This window comes from Musca domestica, unplaced genomic scaffold (assembly GCF_030504385.1).
Source record: "Musca domestica strain aabys unplaced genomic scaffold, Musca_domestica.polishedcontigs.V.1.1 13, whole genome shotgun sequence".
NCBI lineage: Eukaryota > Metazoa > Arthropoda > Insecta > Diptera > Muscidae > Musca > Musca domestica.
This window is the reverse complement of record NW_026712172.1, coordinates 14592625-14614803: the sequence shown is the minus strand read 5'-3', so window position 1 is coordinate 14614803 and position 22179 is coordinate 14592625. Positions and strand designations below refer to the sequence as shown.

The 22179-nt window shown below is 39.1% G+C and overlaps 2 protein-coding genes across 2 annotated transcripts in view; both read left to right on the top strand.

The window, feature by feature from the left end:
* LOC101887870 (ras GTPase-activating protein raskol) overlaps positions 1 to 22179 on the top strand; it is a 414153-nt gene that overhangs the window by 214578 nt on the left and 177396 nt on the right. The gene's annotated exons all lie outside the window — the stretch shown is intronic.
* Positions 1 to 22179, top strand: part of LOC101899810 (uncharacterized) — a 125627-nt gene that overhangs the window by 66155 nt on the left and 37293 nt on the right. Inside the window, exon 3 of the mRNA XM_059118646.1 lies at positions 15387 to 15458. Within this exon, the coding sequence (XP_058974629.1) occupies positions 15387 to 15458 (72 nt within the window). The remainder of the gene's footprint in view (positions 1 to 15386; positions 15459 to 22179) is intronic.

Sequence of the window (22179 nt, the reverse complement as noted above, 5' to 3'; positions counted from 1 at the left end):
ATAAAATTTTAGATTTGTTCGAATTGGTCATCTTTGGCACGAATTATGGCCTTCAAACGGCCAATGAAACCGTCACACGCTACCCGAATGTTGCTCTGCGGTATTTTTGACCATTCCCGGCAAAGCGCTTGCTTGAGGTGGTCGACACTTTGGTATTTGGTATTTTTAGTGCCAACCTTGCTTTCCAAAATACTCCAGACCAGACAATAGACCAAAGGATTGGTATCCGAAGAATTTTGGTGGTCATTGTGCGCTGGAAATGAAGGGATCTCATTTTATGACCATTCTTGGGTAACGCGTGTTGAGTGCGATGGTGATGAGTCCTGTTGGAATTTCCAAGGTCTGCGGCCAAAATGTTTGCGTGCCGAAGGCTTTAATACATCCTCTAGAATATTTTCACGATAATATTCGGCATTTATTGTGATGCCTCGATCGCTTAATACGAGCAGAGAGCGACTATCGGATGTTATGGCGGTCCACACCATCACCACATGGCCGGCGCTTGAGTTCTGGTGGCCAACCGAAGTTGCACATTTTCAGCTGACCTCTTTGGCAAGTAAACACGATCATTTTGTTTGTTTAAAAACTGCTGGATAACGAATGTTTTCTCATCAGCATCGGAGAAAACCAAATTCGGCAGTTCACAACTTTTTCGGCCAAGCGAAGCAACTCTTTAGCTGTTTTGAGTCTATTTTCTTTCTGTTGCGGTGTAAGTTCTTGCACTTTTTGGAATTTCAATGGCTTTACCCCGAGCTCATTTATTAATATTTGACGAATGGAATATTGCGATATGTTCACCTCTCGAGTCATTTTTCGGCTTTCGTATATATATATATATATATATATATATATATATATATATATATATATATATATATATATATATATATATATATATATATATATTTTTTTTTTTTTTTTTTTTTGGGTCAATATTTGCAAATATCCTAAACATAAGTATAAACATAAATCCGTTAGTATTGAATAGATTTCCATTCCGTTTTTTTTTTTTCATTATATTCGCAAATGTGCGACACGGTCTATAGTTCTTTATAAAAGCTATTTTTCTCTCTCTTGTCTATATTCAAATCAAATTGCCTTAAACTACAATTGATTGGGAACAATAGTTGGACGGATGTGGAGATTTCACCATGACGATGATGGCGACAACAGCAACACAGTACCGACAAAAACAATTATTATTTTGTCATGGTCCGTTGCTGGTTTTTGTTATATGGTATTTATATAAAAAAAAATAATTAAACAGATTGTTCATTTACATGCGTATCGAGGTAGAGTATATTTTCTAAATGCTAATACCCCGCGATGATGATGATGATAGAAATCAGAGTCGTAATATAAAAAAGAACTCTAAACAGGAAATTCCAGCAAGTACACTTGCTTCACTATTTTTTTTTTTCAAAATAATTTATAATTTAAATTTATCATAATTACCCTAAAATTAGATCATGTTTCGTTTGAGTGAGCCAGCCAGCAACAACATACCCCTCTGCTCACATCCTCTAGTCTTTTTTTCGTATTATTACTTTTTTTTACTCAATTATCATGTCATTTAATCTCTTTCACAAAAAATGTAGTGGCTGTCTGGCTGTCATCTTTCTGGTTTAACCCTTTTTCTGTTGGAGGGGGAGATATACGTTTAGCTTTGACGCCTCTTTAGTTTTGAGTGATGGCATATAAAGAGGTTCCTGTGAACTTCATTATCAATGATCTCAATCATCGACCATAGCTCATATCCATGGCCGAACTAAAGATGTTTGACTGAAGGGGGAAAATGAAAAAAAAGAAACCAGAAGCCACCACAAAATTGGGGAGATTAAAAAAGGATTGCAAACTTAATACGAGGGAGGTAGAGTCAGTTCTGAGTTTCTAACCACTAGGAGAAAATGTACAGAAGTTTCTTTCAATATTTCTGGTATTTTTATACCCTCAGCCTTATGGCTGGAGAGGGTCTATATCATTTGATACGGCTAAAAACTCATCGAAAAAACCGTTTTAGACCCTAGGTCTCTTTGGACCAAATCCGTTTCAGGACATTTCGAGTCTATCTAGCGATGTTCGACCTTCCGTCCAGCTGTCTGTCTGGCTGGCTGGTGCGCCGGATAACTCTCGAAGGTAATATCGATTCAGTCCAAACTCGGTACATTGAAATATTATTGTCAAACTTAGATCAATTTCAGAGATGGGCAATATCGGTCCACTCCTTCTGGTACCTCCCACACAAAAAGTTAAAATTTTCAAAGAAAATATTTGACTGCACAGAAAGAGAAAGAATAATCTAATTTTACTCCAACTTTGCTAATACTGTCATCAGTGCTAAGCCAGGTGCGAAAATGGGCAATATCGGTCCACTCCATCAAGTACCTCCCCCACAAATGGACAAAATTTTGCATAATTACAACTCTTATAAAATGTGATGTAAAAGTCCGATTATCTTAGAATTTCACACCTCACAATATTTTTATTAACCCAAGTTTTGTTCTGAATATGGAATATATCGGTCCACTCCTTCTGGTACCTCCCCCACAAAGGGTCAAAATGTTGAATATTCATGAAGCTCATAAAGCGCGAAATTAACATCGGATTCCATTTAGACTTGGTACATCTCAAAATTTCCATCAACACATAATCTGTTATAAAGAATGTAGAGATCGGACCATTCCTTCTGGTACCTCCCCTACAAAGGGTCAAAATTTTGAATACTTTTAACTCTAATAAAATGTGATGTAAGAGTCCAATTGTTTCCAAATTGCGCAGAACCCAATATTTTTATTAACTCAAAGTCTGGTGTGACTATGGAATATATCGGTCCACTACTTCTAGTACCTCCCCCACAAAAGCATCAAAATTTTGAATATCCATGAAGCTTATAAAACGCGAAACTAACATCCGATTCCATTCAGACTTGGCACATTTCAATATTTCCATCAACCCAAGATCTGTTATGAAGATGGTAGAGATCGAACCATTCCTTCTGGTACCTCCCCCACAAAGGGTCAAAGTGTAAAATAACCAAAACGATCATAAAATCTGAAATAAACAACCGGTCCTCTTAATATTTCACACATTCCATTATTTCTACGAACACAAGAGCTGCTGTGAAGACTGGATATATCGGTTTACTTCTTCTGGTACCTCCCTCACAAAGGGTCCAAACTTTGAATATCCATGAAGCTCAACCTACGCGATTCAATTGAGACTTGACACATCTCAATATTTCCATCAACACAGGATCTGTTATAAAGATGGTAGAGATCGGACCATTCCTTCTGGTTCCTCCCCCACAAATGGTCAAAGTTTTGAATAACCAAAACGATCATAAAATCCGAAATAAGCATCCGGTTCTCTTCATATTTCACACATGCCATTATTTCTACTAACACTAGAGCTGCTGTGAAGATGGAATATATCGGTCCACTCCTTCTGGTACCTCCCCCACAAAGGGTCGAAATTTAGAATATCAATGGAGCTCATAAAACGCGAAGTGAAAATCCGATTCCATTCAGACTTGGTATATCACAATATTTCCATCAATATAAGATCTCTTATAAAGATGGTAGAGATCGGACCAATACTTCTTGTACCTCCCCCACAAAGGGTCAACATTTTGAATAACCGAAACGATTATAAAATAAGCATCCGGTTCACCTCATATTTCACACATCGCATTATTTCTACTAACACAAGAGCTGCTGTGAAGATGGAATATATTTTGAAGATTCATAGAGCTCGTAAAATGGCGAAATTAACATCCACTTCCATTCGCACTTGGCAGTTCTCAATATTTCCATCAACCCAAGATCTGTTATATAGATGGTAGGGATCAGACCATTTTTCTGGATTTTCAAGATTTTGAAACAAAAACGCTAAGGAAGAAGGCGAAATAAGCATCCAGCTCTCTTCAAATTTCTGTTTTGAAGATGATATATTTCTGGGAACCCCTTCTGGTACCTCACCCCAAAGGGTCACAATTTTCAATACTTGTATCTGTCAATCAGCGATTCTTTAGGACTTGCTATACCTAAATATTTTATTCAACCAAAAACCTGAGATGAATATGGAATTGGAATCGAATCCTCCTCTTTACAATTAACTTAAAGTAAAATCCCTTTAAATAACTTCTTTATTAATAAAATTCGGTTTTTGATAATTTATTTCAATTCTAATTTTTTCCCAAAATGTTTACACCCCACCCTTACTTCCAACCTGCTTCATACAAAACATGCCATGCATTGATCTCATAAATCTTTTAACGTTCAGCAAGTGATGTGTGGATTCTAAATTAAAGTTCTACATTTCGGAATATTTTTTTCTTTATTCTTTGATTCCTCTCTTTCATCTCTCTCTCTCTCTCTCTTACAAGTGGAAAACTGACATCCAAGAAAAGAAGTTTATCGTCTTTAAATGTGGGTTTATATTACGTTACGGATTTGAATTTTGACATCAATCCATCATTATTTTTTAAAGTTCTTTTTGGCATGAAAATCATGGCATATTAAGAGAATTTTAAGTGGTGGAGAATTAGAATTATTCAACCCCCCCAAAAAACTGAAAACCAAATTATTTCCAGACACGTCAAGTTGTTACGCCTCAGCTGTTATTTTGCACAACCACTAGTACCGACATACAGATTCTTGGCAGGCATGGTTAATGGGAACGTGACGTAGCGTAAGGGTGATATTTGCAAGATGAGCATAAAATATCTTCAAGATTCCTTTATGATACTTGAGGGAGTAACTCAGCAATTATACATGAAATTATTTCAAGTGGTGCATACTTTTAGGCATAATTCATTCATGATTCATGATTACTATCATCGTAAAAATGTTCATACCAAAGAGATACTCACAAACATTCTTCGTGAGCAACTGAGTGAAGATAAATAAAATTGTGCCATGAATGATGTATACTTTTAGGCGGAAACCGTTAGACTATTTTTGGCCGAGAAAAAAGTTCAGTTTCCAGTAAAAACTTTATCTTTCAGAAAACAATTTCTAAGCAAGTTGAGACAATTTTTTATAGAAAAAGTTGTTCTCTGTCTGTTATTTTTTTAGGACAGTGTTGGCATGTTATTTTGGGATACCGTAGTATTTTGTTGTTGCTAAAATCGTCTATTGAGCTTACGATCTCGTCACTTGGGTAAATAAGTTTTTTTTGTCATAGGAGTTATTTTAAAATAACTTCTGGGGAGAATATCCCAGGCAAAAAACAAGGGAACTGATGAGGATTGGTGGCTCTTTCCGAAACCTAGGTATTCCCTGCCTTACCCCCTGGTAAACATTACCATCGTTCTCCACTAAACAAATGTTGTTTTATAAAAACAACAATAATGGGATTAAGCCTGACGTTTTTGGCAACAACAATTTTTTTTAAATTTTCCAAGTTTATTTTTCAAGTTTTTCCTCTATTTTTCTAAAAGAAAAATAGGAAATTTTTTACCTTGTACACCAAAATGTCTTCAAAATCGTTCATTTTTAAATTTTAACGAGTAGCATATTGCAAAATGGAAATCATCAAAATACCAAATATCGGGAGACAACCATTAGATGGGGGCTATACAAAAATGTGGACCTACCTACTATGAAAGCAAAAACTGTCGGAAAAAGCATCACGAATTATGGCCTTCATACGGCTAATGAAACGGTCACATGCTGCCCGAATGCTGCCCTGCGTTATTTTGGTCCATTTCCGGGGAAGCGCTTGCTTGAGGTGATCGACACTTTGGTATTTTTTAGTGCCAACCTTGCTTTCCAAAATACTCCAGACCAGACAATAGCCCAACGGATTGGTATCCGGAGATTTTGTTGGGCATTGTGCGCTGGAAATGAAGCGACGAACCTCATTTTGTAATCATTCTTGGGTGGCGGGTGCTGAGTCCTGTTGGAATGTCCAGGGTCTGCGGCCAAAATGTATGCGTGCCCAAGGCTTTAATACACCCTCTAAAATATTTTCGCGATAATATGCGGCATTAATTCTGATGCCACGGTCGATTAATACGAGCGGAGAGCGATCATCGGCGGCTCACACCATCAACATGGCCGGCCCTTGAGTTCTGGTGGCTAACCGAAGGAACACATTTTCAGATGACCTGACCTCCTTGGCTAGAAAACACGATAATTTTGTTTGTTGTACTGGACAACCAATGTTTTCCCATCGGAGAAAACCAAATTGGGCAGTTCACCATTTTCGGCCAAGTGAAGCAACTCTTCAGCTGTTTTGAGTCCATTTTCCCTCTGTTCCGGTGTAAGTTCTTGCACTTTTTGGAATTTCAATGGCTTTATCCCGAGCTCATTTTTCAATATTTTCCGAATGGAATATTGCGATATGTTCATCTCACGAGCCATTTTTCGGCCACTGCGACACGCGGGTTTCGTTCAAGTCGCTTCTTTACTTTTCGAACCGTTTCTGCTGATGTTGCTGTTTTCTTTCGTCCACTTCATTGACGTCGGGCTACGCTACCAGTATCATGGTAACGGGGAATGGTATGAGACACAAATTTATTCACATTTAAATGCTGGAGTGCTCTAACGATAGCCACTTGTGGTTTTCCAGCCATATATAAAGAAATCGCACTATCGCACTTGAATTCCATCACGAATAACTTTTTTCCGGGAAAATTCTCAGCAAAATGCTTTTGTCCGCTTGTAAACAATATAATGAGCTGTCACTGGAATAATTTTAACAGCTGTCGGACGAGTGGCTTAGAAAGGACTTCTCACCCTGTATATATTTTCTTGATCAGCTTAACATTGTATGTCGATTTAGCGATGCCCGTCCGTCTGTGGAAATCACTCTAGCTTCCGAACGAAATGAAGTAGGTTGATAAAATTTTACTCAAATGTGTATTATGTCTGCAGGAGTTTTTGGTATTGAAAATCTATGTCCACGTTTTGGTGTGGCCTCCCTTTTTTCGGTATTTTGATGATTTTAGCGAAATTATTCACGGAATTGTTTCAAATTTGGCATTTGAAGTTCGTAGTGGATGCTACAACTTATGGCAAAAAATTGTCTGTGCAGGTCTACACCTTCGTATAGCCCCCATACAACGGTACCTCCCGATAGTTGGTATTTTGATGATTACAGCAACAGTATCGTTTCGGAATCGTTTAAAATTTAGTATTTGAAGTTGGTAATGGATACTTCAGCCTATGACAGAAAATTGTCTGTGCAGGTCTAGGTTTTGGTATAGCTCCCATATAACGGAACCTCCCGATATTCGGCATTTTGATGATTTTAGCGAAATTATTTACCGGAATTGTTTCAAATTTGGTATTTGAAGTTCGTATTGGATGCTACAGCCTCTGACAGGAGATTATCTGTGCAGGTCCACGTCTTCGTATAGCCTCCATATAACGGTACCTCCCGATAATCGGCATTTTTGCTACATTATTCCCAATTTTTTTTAAAGTTTCCCATTTGAGTATTATAATGGCTTATGATAAAAGTTGCCTATGCAGATCTACGTTATCGTTTAGACTCTGATATGACGGCTACATTTGGTATTTTTAAGATTTTAACAAAATTTTTAACGGATTTTATAGTTTTTGAGAATTGCCAAATACGTTCCAAATTGTGAAGGGTATTCAAAGTTCGGCCCGGCCGAACTTACAGCTTTTTTAATTGTTTTACTATAAAATAAGTTCTTCTAGCCTCGCGAGAATTTTTTTCTTTAGAAAAAAGTTAGCTCAGCCTCCCGAGAATTTTTTTCTACACAAAAGTGTGCTCTGCCGACTGATAAATTCTCTTCAAGATCAATAAATATTTGAGAATTTTTACTCAGACATAATTATTAATCAATTGGTCCTTCGATCTGTTTTAGTTTTTTATAAAATTGAAATTTATTCATATCTGGCATTAAGAAATTTTTCGAATGGGTGACATTGTTCGCCACATGTGTGACGGAATTGACATTTTAATTTCTCGCCAGACAAGCCCTCTTCTTCTTCTGCTGCGGCATTGCATCCACAAATGTTCTTTCAAACTTGAAAACATCTTCATCGTCGTTTTTGGCGTTGTTGTTGTTGTTGCCGTTTGTCGTAACTAATAATGCACAAACATTTTATTAGTATTCATAAAATACCGCAGATAGTCCGTCCGACAACCAACCAACCGTCCGACAGACAGACAGACAATTCATGGTGGGTTTTCACACACACACGATGGCGTCATTTTCTCAGCATTATTTTTTCACAGTTTCGTTTTTTTTTTCTTTTGTTGTTGTTGTTGTTGTTCTGTTTCGAATAGAGACCCAAATGTTGTTGGATTCAATTCCACGGGCCAGAGTTTTCAATTGCCTTCAATGATATTTTGCAAATGAGCTTAAGTGAGAAGCAACAAAAAAAAAAAATTAAAATAGCCGCCTGTTCCGAACACACTTCTCCTGCTCTCGTTTGGAGAGAACAAAAAATGTAAATAAATAATCTTAAGTATTAAAATGTTGAAGTGTTTTTTGTTGTTGCTGTTGCTGTAATAAACAAAAATTGCATTGTATTCCCGGAATGCGGTCAGTTTTTTGTTTCCACTCAGAGGCCTTCTAATAGACACTTGACTTGGCTCGAGTGTTGTTTTAGAATGAGATTTTCTCAAATAAAATTTAATTTCCGCCATATGAAAAGTCTTGCAAGGGTCCAGTGGTGTTTGTCGGTGTTTTTTTTTTCTCGAGTGTAAACGATTATTTGATTTAGCAAAATTATGACCAATAAAGCGCGTCTCTTTTTTTAGCCACCATAAATGCAAATTAGCAAGTTTCCTAAGCCGAACTGTATTTGTTTAGATTATTTATAAATTTTTGTGGGTGTTTTGGAAGCCAAGAACGAAAAAATTTAAGGCCAAGTGGACTTTTTTTAATGGCATTGTTTAGATATTCTGTTATGAGTTTTTTTATAGCGTCCATCATTCTATGGAGGGTATATTAGCCTCGTCTTTCCGTTTGTAACTTGTCGAATCTATAGGAAATTTTGTATCGGACCGGATATCTGAAACTTTTGTAGCTGCCACAAGTGAAACATTAATCCCTACCAGAGACTCGTGGATCGACGGATTCCTACCACAAATGCCGACTGGAAACTGTTGTTATAAAGACGGCTCAGTGCTAGGAGAGAGAGAGAGAGAGAGAGCGGGACTGGGACTTTTTATCGAGTATACAAACACGGAAATCTCTTTCCGCTTGCCCGAATGTATTAATTCAATCGACAACTACTCTCAACACGGCGTAGTAAGCATTATATGGGTACCAGGCCATACGGGAGTTAGGGGTAACAGGATGGCAAACTCTCTCGCCAAAACAGGCAGGGAATTAGCAACAATAAACGTAGACAATCCAGTGCCGCTAAATGCGTCACGTCTAGTGTTCAAGACAGGGGCAAAAAACGACCACATTTCCCTATCAAACAATGAAGGCATAGGGAAAACCAAAAAAATCTTAAGGGCGCAATCCCGATGAGATAAAAATGGAGAACCTTTTATTACTAGGTAAAAAAGAGATAAGTGACGTAACAGACATCCTTACAGGGCACCTGGACCTACAAGAAGCTCATCTGTACAAGATAGGATGTGTAGAAAACAGGATATGCAGGACATGTGGGGAAGATGACGGAATTTGGAACATTTTCTCTGATAATGCCCAGATCCCAATTTTTAGGCAACGACCTACCCTACCAGACCTTAATCAGACCATGGTAAATGATATAAGACAGTTCAGAAATTTCATAAAGGCAACTGAATTTCAAATATAACAGACTGTAAACTGCCCGTCTTCTCCAAAAAAAATAAACCCTAAGTCTAGAGCGCACAACAGGCCTATACTGGCTTAAGTGGGTATGCGGCGAATTGCTTCGCCCCTCTTTTCAACCTAACCTAACTCGTCGAAATATTGAATAAAATTGTAAGACGATTTAACGATGTCCGGCTGTCTGTCTGTTGAATGCACGATGCAGCCCACATTATTTGACGTAGAACTTCAAAATTTGGCACAACAAATTGTATTGAGTCTAGAATGGTTGGTATTGAAAATGAGATATATCGCTCCACGTTTTGATATAGCCGTCATATAACGTTATCTCCCGATATTCGATATTTTGATGATTTTTGCTACATTTTTCGATAATTGGTATTTCTAGGTCATAATGGGTCCTAGTTCGTGTAACGTAAAATTGTATGTATAGGTACGCTTCGGAATAGCCCCCATATACCGTTACATCCCGATATTCGATATTTTCATGATTTGTGCAAACTTTTTTTCATAATGGGTTCTGGTTCCGGTGGCGAAAAAATGTATGTATACAGGGAACAATGGAAACAAAATTCCAATCTACTTCAGACAGCTGTCATTTCTAAGCCACTCGTTCGACAGCTGTTAAAATTATTCCAGTGACAGCTCATTATATTGTTTGTAAGCGTTCGAAAGCATTTTGGTGAGAATTTTCCAGAAAAAAAGTTATTGGCAATCGAACTCAAGCGTGATAGTGAGATTTCTTCATATTTCGCTGGAAAACCACAAGTGGCTATCGTTAGAGCACTCCAGCATTTAAATGTGAATAAATCTTTTACTTCTGGTAGCGTAGCAACATCCGCAGAAATGGTTCGAAAAATAAAAAAGCGACTTGATCGGAACCCCCCTCGCAGTGACCGAAAAATGGCTCGTGAGCTGAACATATCGCAATATTCCATTCGGCAAATATTGAAAAATGAACTCGGGGTAAAGCCATTGAAATTCTAAAAAGTGCAAGAACTTACACCGCAACAGAAAGAAAGTAGACTCAAAAGAGCTAAAGAGTTGCTTGCTTGGCCGAAAGTAGTGAACTGCCGAAATTGGTTTTCTCCGATGTCAATGAGAAAATATTCGTTGTCCAGCAGTTTGTAAACAAACAAAATGATCGTGTTTACTTCCCAAAGAGGTCAGCTGAAAATGTGCACCGGTTCGGTTGGCCACCAGAACTCAAGCGCCGGCCATGGTGATTGTGTGGATCGCCATAACAGCCGATGGTCGCTCTCCGTTCGTATTAATCGAACGTGGCATTAATCGAAGGCAAATATTTTGGCCCCAGACCTTGGACATTCCAACAGGATTCAGCACCATCGCACCCAGCATGCGCCACCCAAGAATGGTTACAAAATGAGGTTCCTCGCTTTATTTCCAGCGCACAAAGGTCACCAAAATCTCCGGATACCAATCCGTTGGACTATTGTGTGTACGTATTTTGGAAAACAAGGTTGGTAGTAAAAAATACCAAAGTGCCGATTACCTCAAGCAAGAGTTTCGCCGGGAAATACCGCAGAGCAAAAATCGGGCAGCGTGTGACGGTTTCATTGGCCGTTTGAAGACCATAATTCGTGCCAAAGGTGACCAATTCGAACAAATCTAAACTTATTCTAAAATTTGGTGCCATTTCCGACATTCAATAAAATTTTAAAAAATGTAAAAATTACGGCATTTGACTTTGTTGAAGTTTTTTATCTCACCCTGTATATCGGATCCGGATCCGAGTTTAACAACGTACGTCCCGAAATTCACTCCATTTGGGCTAATATTAGCCACTATATGTATAATAGACTTGAAATCGGATCAAGGATATTAAGTAGCTATATCCAAATCTTAGCCGATCTCGATAAACTTTGGCAGAGGTATTTTCGAGCTCTACAGCAATATCTGAAACGATTTCCTCCGAATTTGATGTATCTACTTTTAGACCGAAGTCAGTGATATGTACCACAATTGAGGTTATTTGGACAGATATTGTCCTGTTGGTGTACAATTATGCCGAGATCGGTTGAAGATATATATGGGAGCTATATCCGAATCATTGCACAGAGCCGGTTGAGGAGAATTTTTTCTATAGAAAACAGCCGGCCGAGGAGACTTTTTTCTCTAGAAAACATTCTCTCAGCTGGCTCAGGAGACTTTTCTCTATAGAAAACATTCTCTCATACGGCTGAGTAGATTTTTCTTGTGTAGAACCATTATTTTCGGATTCTAAAGAAATTAAGCCCTCTTTCTTCGAATCTTTTTTTTTGGCACAGAAAAAGTGCATACGAAGCAAAAAGATGAAATGACATCAAAGCCCTGTGGATACCATATGTTATTACTTCCTTTTCATATCGGTTTCTCATTTCATCTCATTGCCTGCCAGTGTTGTGTTTTTGAGAAATACATTTTTTCTGCCCCTAATTTTTATTTTGTTTATATTTTGAAAAATGTTTACAAAGCACAATAAGGAGAACAGCATGAATATCTGATTTCAATGAAAGGCATTGGACATTGGATTCTTTGAAGTCAGATTGCCCTAATTACCGATTTTATTAAAAAAAATATGAGGAGGTTAAAAAGAAGAGCTCAACTATTGATGGAAGGACCAATATCGAGTATGGAGATTCATTAATGTAGAAATATTTAAAATTTTGTAGGCATCTACAAGGATTGATGATATACAGGCTGAGATAAAAAAAACTGCAACAACGTCAAAAGCCATAATTTTTAAATTTTTTTATTCATTTTAATTTTTTTAAATTGAAGGAAATCAAAAAATGTCGGAAACTGCATCAAATTTTAAAATAAGTTTAGATTTGTTCGAATTGGTCACCTTTGGCACGAATTATGGCCTTCAAACGCCAATGAAACCGTCACAAGCTGCCCGAATGTTGCTCTGCGGTATTTTGGCCCATTCCCGGCGAAGCGCGAATCGACACTTTGGTATTTTTTAGTACCAACCTTGCTTTCAAAAATCCTCCAGACCAGCAATAGTCCAATGGATTGGTATCCGGAGATTTTGGTGGCCATTGTGCCCTGGAAATGAAGCGAGGAACCTCATTTAGTAACCATTCTTGGGTGGCGGGTGCTGAGTGCGATGAGCGATGGTGTTAAGTCCTGTTGGAATGCCCAAGGTCTGCGGCAAAAATGTTTGCATGCCCAAGGCTTTAATACACCCTCCAGAATATTTTCGCTATAATATTCGGCATTTATTCTGATGCCACTGTTGATTAATACGGACGGAGAGCGACCATCGGCTGTTATGGCGGCCCACATCATCACCATGGCCGGCGCTTGAGTTCTGGTGGCCAACCGCAGGTGCATATCTTCTGCCGACTCCTTTGGCGGATGTTGCTCTGCGGTATTTCGGCTCATTCCCGGAGAAGCGATTGCTTGAGGTGATCGACACTTTGGTATTTTTTAGTGCCAACCTTGCTTTCCAAAATACTCCAGACTAGACAATAGTCAAACGGATTGGAATCCGGAGATTTTGGTGGTCATTGTGGGCTGGAAATAAAGCGAGGAACCTTATTTTGTAGCCATTCTTGGGTGGCGCGTGCTGAGGTGCTAAGTCCTGTTGGAATGTCCAAGGTTTGCGGCCAAAATGTAAAGCACCCTCCAGAATATTTTCGCGTTAATATTCGAGATTTATTCTGATGCCACAGTCGACTAATATGAGTGGAGAGCCACAGTTGGCAGTTATGGCTTCCCACACCATCCCATGGCCGGCGCTTGAGTTCTGGTGGCCAACCAAAGGTGCACATTTTCAGCTGACCTCTTTGGCGATCATTTTGTTTGTTTACAAACTGTTGAACAACGAATGTTTTCTCATCGGCATCGGAGAAAACCAAATTCGGCAGTTCACCACTTTAGGCCAAGCGAAGCTACTCTTTAGCCCTTTTTTGAGTCTATTTTCTTTCTGTTGCGGTGTAAGTTCTTGCACTTTTTGGAATTTCAATGGCTTTACCCCGAGCTCATCTTTCAATATTTGCTGAATGGAATATTATGATATGTTCTGCTCACGAGCCATTTTTCGGCCACTGCGACGCGGGTTTCGATAAATTCCCTTCTTTACTTTTTGAACCATTTCTGCTGATGTTGCTGCTTTATTCCGTCCACTTCCTTGACGTCGGGGGCTACACTACCAGTATCACGGTAAAGAGCGATGGTACGAGACACAAAATATTTATTCACATTTAAAAGCTGGAGTGCTCTAACGATAGCCACTTGGGGTTCTCCAGCCAAATATAAAGAAATCACCCTGTCACGCTTGAATTCCACCATCACGAATAATTTTTTTTCTGGAAAATTCTCACCAAAATGCTTTCGAACGCTTGCAAACAATATAATGTGCTGTCACTGGAATAATTTTAACAACTGTCGGACGAGTGGCTTAGAAATGACAGCAGTCTGAAGTTGGTTGGCCGTTTTTTCATCTCACCCTGTAAATCATGCCTTCAGCGATTTTTATTTTTCATTTCTTTATTAAATACTTGAAAAGCCTCCACAAGCCAAATATTCTGTCTTTCGAACTGTGTCGGATTGTTTGTTCGGAATACCATAGTATTTTGTTGTTGCAAAATGGTCAGGCTTAATCCCTTTATTGTTGTTTTTTTATAAAAACAACGTTTGTTTATGAGTGGAGAACGATGGTAATGTTTGCCAGGGGGTATGGCAGGGAATATCTAGGTTTCGGAAAGAGCCTTTCGATTATTGATTTTTTGGTATTCAAATTTGAAATTAAATCTTTTGTTTAATATTTGTGTTCTGAAGGTCCTTATTTGGTTGAAAAAAAATGTTTACCCCCAAGAAACTCAAATGCCTTACTTAAAATCTCCTCTCCACCTCCCCACTTGTTCCACTTGAAATGACGTCATTGACACCATATGGTATCGTCTGTATCGTCAACACAACTTGATGACATAAACTTTATTGGCATCATTTGTATCGCCATCATCATCATCATTTCCAGTCGTGCTACTTACCACTACATACATCTTGATATGCAGATTTGTTCGGCTTAGCTTAATTTGCGGCATGTTACGGTTCTTGGGGCCCTAAGTTTTAATTGAAGCTGTTGATGATGCTGATGAAGATTTGTATTGTTCCATGGTTTAATCCAGTGTAAAATACGTTTTTTTTTTGTTCGCCACATTGTCACCGTGGTGACAACGGGTTGAACAGTTGCTGCTGATTTGTTGCCGTTTTTTTTCTGTTTTTTTTTTTTTGTTTTTGCGGTTAGCTAAGACGTTTTGCTAGGATGACAATCCGCTATGTGCATGTATGGCTTTTGATATCTTTATTGCGTTAAGTTTAACGCTCTTTGCGGGCCAGGCAAAATCTATGGTTAAATGACGTTAACACATGGCAAAGTTTTGAGGTTCTCCTTTCCAAAAAGAGAAAAAAAAATTGAGAGGAAAATTAACTGTTATTTTTTTTTCTTTTGAAGACACTTGTGCTAACGACCATACAAATTTCACCCCCAAAAAAAATATATCCTCCGATTGTCGAGAAATTTAAGATTACTAAAGAATTCCGTCCCATCTTTCGAAATCACTGTGGGAGAAAATATTTTGAACGTATATTAATCTACCCTCTTTTTGTATCTTTCTCTTTTTAGGTGAGTACAAATCGAAAACCCTGCCACGGATACACTTCGACAACTCCATAAATGATATGTCGCTGAATGAAGGTAAATAGTTTTTAGAATGACTTAAGCGGATAAAAACCCACAATTTTTATTGAGCTCTACGAATAATGGGTTCCTGGAGATATTCTTATAAAGAGATTTTTTTTATAGAAGTCCATGTAAAGGTCTTCTTATATAAGAACTTGACGCCTTTGTATAGAATACCTAGTGAAGGTCTTCTTGTAGAAGATATAGAGGTGTTCTTACAGAAAGTTTAGGTTTTCTCATCGAAGACATGTGAAGTCTTCTTATAGAAAAGGACCAAGAGTTTTTCTTATAGACTCTAGACGTCTATTTCAGAAGAACTAGATATATTTTTATAGAAGACCGAGGGGTCTGTCTTTAGATGACATAGTGGTCCTCTTAGAGAAGACCCAGTGATATTCCTTGGAAAGCCTCCTTCCTTTAGAGGACCTAAATGTCTTCTAATAGGAGACCTCGAATAGAAGTCCTGAAGGTCTTCTGATAAAAAACCTAGAAGTCTTATTATAGAAGACCTAGAGGACCAGGTCTTCTTATAGAGGACCTATCAGAGGTCTTCTTATTGAAGACATGGAGGTCTTCTCGGAGAAGACCTATAAAGTTTTCTTTTAGAAGGCAAGAGTTCTTCTTCTGATAAAAGACCCAGAGGGTCTTTCTTTAGAAGAACTTGAGGTCTTCCCTTAGAGGGCCCTGAGGTCTTCTCATAGAATACCTAGAGGTTTTCTCATAGAAGACCTATCAGAGGACTTCTTATAGAAAGCCTAGAATTTTATAGAGACCTAGAGCTCTTCATATCGAAGACCGGGATGTCTTCGAATAGAAGACTTTGAGGTTTTCTCATAGAAGACCTTGAGGTCTTCTCATAGAAGACCTGGAAGTCTTCTCATAGAAGACCTGGAAGTCTTCTCATAGAAGACCGGGATGTCCTTTCAAAGAAGACCTGGAAGTCTTCTGATAGAAGATCTAGAGGTTTTCCTATAGAAGACCCAGAGGTCTCTCTATAGAAGACCTAGGAGGTCTTAAAAGAGAAGACCTGGAGGTCTTTAAAAAAAAGACCTGGAGGTCTTCTTATTGAAAATTTTGGGGTCCTTCGATAGAAGACCTGGAGGTCTTCTGATAGAAGACCTGGAGGTCTTCTGATAGAAGACCTGGAGGTCTTTTGATAGAAGGTCTTCACATAGAAAACCTAGAGGTCTCCCTATAGAAGACCTGGAGGTCTTAAAATAGAAGACCTGGAGCACTTTAAAAAAGACCTGGAGGTCTTTAAAAAAAGACCTGGATGTCTTCTTATTGAAAACTTTGAGGTCTTCTAATAGAAGACCTGGAGGTCTTCAAATTGAAGACCTAGAGGTCTTCGAATAAAAGACTTGGAGGTCGTCTGATAGAAGACCTGGAGGTCTTCTGATAGAAGACCTAGAGGTCTTCTGATAGAAGACCGGGATGTCCTTTCAAAGAAGACTTGGAAGTCTTCTCATAGAAGACCTGGAGGTCTTCTCATGGAAGACCTGGAGTTCTTCTGATAGAAGACCTTGAGATCTTCCAAAATTAGACCTAGAGGTCTTCCTATAGAAGACCTGGAGGTCTTCCTATAGAGGACCTAGAGGTCTTCCTATAGAAGACCTGGAGGTCTTCTGATAGAAGACTTGGAGGTCTTCTGATTGAAGACTTGGAGGTCTTCTGATAGAAGACTTGGAGGTCTTCTGATAGAAGACCTGGAGGTCTTCTGATAGAAGACTTGGAGGTCTTCTGATAGAAGACCTGGAGGTCTTCTAATAGAAGACCTGGAGGTCTTCTAATAGAAGACCTGCAGGTCTTCTGATAGAAGACCTTGAGGTCTTATCATAGAAGACCTTGAGGTCTTCTCATAGAAGACCTTGAGGTCTTCCCATAGAAGACCTAGAATTCTTCTGATAGAAGACCGGGATGTCTTCGAATAGCAGACCTGGGTGCCTTCGAATAGAAGACCTTGAAGTCTATCTATAGAAGACCTAGAGGTCTATCTATAGAAGACCTAGAGGTCTCTCTATAGAAGACCTAGAGGTCTCCCTATAGAAGACCTAGAAGTCTTCCTATAGAAGACCTAGAAGTCTTCCTTTAGAAGACCTAGAGGTCTTCCCTAAGAAGACCTAGACCCAGAGGTCTTCCTTTAAAAGACCTAGTAGACCCTGAGGTGTTCTCATAGAGTACTTAAAGGTTTTCTCGTAGAAGACCTATCAGAGGTCTGCTTGTAGAACGTCTTGAGTTTTTATAGAGACCTAGAGCTCTTCCTATGGAAGACCTGGATGTGTTCGAATAGAAAACCTGGAGGTCTTTAAATAGAAGGCCTAGATGTCATCGAATAGAAGACCTGGAGGTCTTCTGATAGAAGACCTGGAGGTCTTCTTATAGAAGACTTGGAGGTCTTCTGATAGAAGACCTGGAGGTCTTCACATAGAACAGCTAACTATGTCTCATAGAACAGCTAACAATGTCCCCATTCCGCAACAATGTCTGATTAATTAATTCTTTGTAACCATAAAAAAATTCAATAATTTCCAATTTCGTTTTTAACACTCGCCAGAATTTAATGACGTTCCTTTCAAGGCAATTTGTAAGTTATTCAAAAGGAACCAACTTCAGCAGCACTTGCCCATGTGTTCAATTCTCGTTAATAGACATGTTCAAGCAAGTCATTAAAACTGAAAAGGCCGGCAATAACGTTTACAACACCCTCAGCCACATATGTGTGGCTTATTCCAAGAATTGTAGCACACGCCACACATGGGCCAAGAAGAAGAGGAAGAAGAACAGCAAAAGGAAATTTGTATAACCCCAAAAATAATGAAAAGGAAAAGACCCCCTTTCGACCCCCACCCCAAAAAGGAAGTACGCATGAATAAAGGTGCCAGAGATTGACATAAATGGCTCGTAAACACTTTGAATTTGCAAAACGATTCGGTGTTGTTGTTGTCAATATTTTGTTGGTCGATTTGGCGACTCGTAGCAATGGCCATAAAAAGTGTTGCCAGACAATGGCAAAAAAAAACCAAAAAAGGAAAAAATCAGACATTGAAAGTCATGACTAATATGGCGCCATTATGGGTGGTGATGGTGGTCTAAACTTGAACAAATACGAAAAATAATAAAAAAAATAGAGGGGGGGGAGGCCTCTCCCCTGCCAGGTTGTTTGTGTGTCTAGTTTATATTGACCAAGTTAATAATCATTTCTTTGTTTGTTTTGTGTGTCGGGATTTACGAGTGTAGCGTTTAAACGAAATTGCTCTTTGCAATAACGACGTGTAAAAAGAAATATGAAATAAAAGCAAAAACAACAACAGCAACAACAAAAGGTAAACAATCACAATGATAGCCACTCGAATAATAATAGCGGTAATAATAGCGTAATCCTAAAGCTTGAAAACAATGGCCAGAAGAAGGAGAAGAAGAAGTAACACAAAAATGAACGATTATTTGGTTTGTAAAAATAGTAACCAGGTGGCTGTGAAAGTTTGCGGAATGAGAAGGAAATACATTTCGGGGATAAAGAAGAGAAAGGTAGTCTTCTCCTCCCCTTTATCTTCTCTTTGGGAAGACCAACTAGTCTTCCATGGCATGATTACTACCCGATCTTCCACATGGATACTACTTGGTTTCTACGGGTCTTCTAAGAGACGTTTTTTAAGACAAGCTCGAGAAGATTTCAGAGTCCACTATAAGAGGACCTACCCGGTAATCTACAGGGTGAGATAAAAAAAAACTGCAACAAAGTCAAACGCCATAATTTTTACATTTTATTGAAAGAAAGCAAAAAATGTCGGAAATAGCATCAAATTTTAAAATAAGTTTAGATTTGTTCGAATTGGTCACCTTTGCCACGAATTATGGCCTTCAAATGGCCAATGAAACCGTCACACGCTGCCCGAATGTTGCTCTGCGGTATTATGGGCCCTATAGAAGAGCAAGAGGTCTTTCTATAGAAGACCAAGAGGTCTTCCTATAGAAGACCAAGAGGTTTTCCTATAGAAGACAAGGAGGTCTTCCTATAGAAGACCAGGAGGTCTTCCTATAGATTACCTAGACGAAGACCTGGAGGTCTTCTCACAGAAGACATGGACGTCTTCTGATAGAAGACCTGGATGTCTTTAAATAGAAGACCTATCAGAGGTCTTCTTATAGAGAACCTATCAGAGGTCTTCTTATAGAGGACCTCTTTATAGAAGACCTGGAGGTCTTATACGAGAAGACATATAAAGTTTTCTTATAGTTGGAAAGAATTCTTCTTCTCCTCCTGGCCTTCCTATAGAAGACCTAGAGGCCTTCCTATAGAAGACCTAGAGGTCTTCCTATAGAAGACCTAGAGGTCTTCCTATAGAAGGCCTAGAGGTCCTCCTATAGAAGACCTAGAGGGCTTCCTATAGAAGATCAGGAAGTCTTCCTATAGAGAAAGGTAGTCTTCCAAGAAGACCTAGAGGTCTTCCTATAGAAGTCCTAGAGGTCTTCCTATAGAAGTCCTAGAGGTCTTCCTATAGAAGACCTAGAGGTCTTCCTATAGAAGACCTAGAGGTCTTCCTATAGAAGACCTAGAGGTCTTCCTATAGAAGACCTAGAGGTCTTCCTATAGAAGACCTAGAGGTCTTCCTATAGAAGACCTAGAGGTATTCCTATAGAAGACCTAGAGGTCTTCCTATAGAAGACCTAGAGGTCTTCCTATAGAAGACCTAGAGGTCTTCCTATAGAAGACCTAGAGATCTTCCTATAGAAGACCTAGAGGTCTTCCTATAGAAGACCTAGAGATCTTCCTATAGAAGACCTAGAGGTCTTCCTATAGAAGACCTAGAGATCTTCCTATAGAAGACCTAGAGGTCTTCCTATAGAAGACCTAGAGGTCTTCCTATAGAATACCTAGAGGAAGACCTGCAGGTCTTCTCATAGAAGACCTGGACGACTTCTGATAGAAGACCTGGACGTCTTCTAATGCCTTGGATGTCTTTAAATAGGTGATCTGGAGGTCTTCTCATAAAAGAGCTATCAGAGGTCTTCTTATAGAGAACCTATCAGAGGTCTTCTTTTTATAGAAGACCTGGAGGTCTTATCGGAGAAGACCTATAAAGTTCTCTTATAGATGAAAAGAATTCTTCTCATAGAAGTCCTAGGGGTCGACCCGGAAGTTTTCCTAGGGTTCTTCCTTAGAAGACCTAGAGGTCTTCCTACATAAGGCCAAGTGGTCTTCTTATAGAATACCTAGAATACCGAATATTGCTCTGCGGTATTTTGGTCCCATTCCCGGCGAAGCGCTTGTTTGAGGTGATCGCCACTTTGGTATTTTTTAGTGCCAACCTTGATTTCCAAAATACTCCAGACCATACAATAGTCCAACGGATTGGTATCCGGAGATTTCGGTGGCCATTGTGCGTTGGAAATGAAACGAGGAAACTCATTTTATAACCATTCTTGGATAACGCGTGCTGAGTGCGATGGTGCTGTTGGAATGTTCAAGGTCTGCGGCCAAAATGTTTGCGTGTCCCAGGCTTTAATACACCCTCCAGAATATTTTCGTGATAATATTCGGCATATATTCTGTGCGCGGGAAATTAAGCGAGGAACCTTATTTTGTAACCACTCTTGGTTGGCGCGTGTTGAGTGCGATGGTGCTGAGGAGTCCTGTTGGAATGTTCAAGGTCTGCGGTCAAAATGTTTGCATGCCTAAGGCTTTAATACACCCTCCAGAATATTTTCGCTATAATATTCGGCATTTATTCTGATGCCATGGTCGATTAATATTGAGCGGACAGCGACCATCAGCTGTTATGGCGGCCCACACCATCACCATGGCCGGAGCTTGAGTTCTGGTAGCCAACCTAAGGTGCACATTTTCAGCTGACATGTAAACCCGATCATTTTGTTTGTTTACAAACTGCTGGACAACGAATGTTTTCTCATCGGAGCAAATCAAATGCGGCAGTTCATCACTTTCGGCCAAGCGAATCAACTCTTTTGAGTCTATGTTCTTTCTATTGCGGTTTAAGTTCTGACACTTTTTGGAAATTCAATGGCTTTACCCCGAGCTCATTTTTCAATATTTGCCGAATGGAATATTGCCATATGTTCAGCTCAAGAGCCACTTCGACGCGGGTTTCGTTAAAGTCGCTTCTCTACTTTTCGAGCTGCTGCATTTCTGCTGATGTTGCTGTTTTCCTCCGTCCACTTCCTTGACGTCGGGCTACGAGACACAAAAGATTTATTCCCATTTAAATGCTGGAGTGCTCTAACGATAGCCGCCTGGGGTTCTCCAGCCAAATATAAAGAAGGCACACTATCACGGTTAAATTCCATCACGAATAACTTTTTTCCGGGAAAATTCTCACCAAAATGCTTTTGTACGCTTGTAAACAATATAATGAGCTGCCACTGGAATAATTTTAACAGCTGTCGGACGAGTGGCTTAGAAATGACAGCAGTCTGAAGTTGGTTGCAGTTTTTTCATCGCAACCTGTATAAAAATACCCTATTTGATCTTCTCTGTAAGAAGGTGTAATACCCAGACCAACTAGTCTTATATAGGGTCTTCTATATGGATATCAGCTGGTCTTTTCCAGGTCTTTTAGGAGAAAATTTTTAAGACATGCTCTAGAAGATTTCCGGGTCTACTATAAAAGGTTTTCCCCTGTAATCTACATAAAATCTTCAATGAAAACCTCTGAAAATATTTTTGGTGGGGACTAAGATCTAGAAGACTTTGGATTTTTATGAGTACATGTGGTGC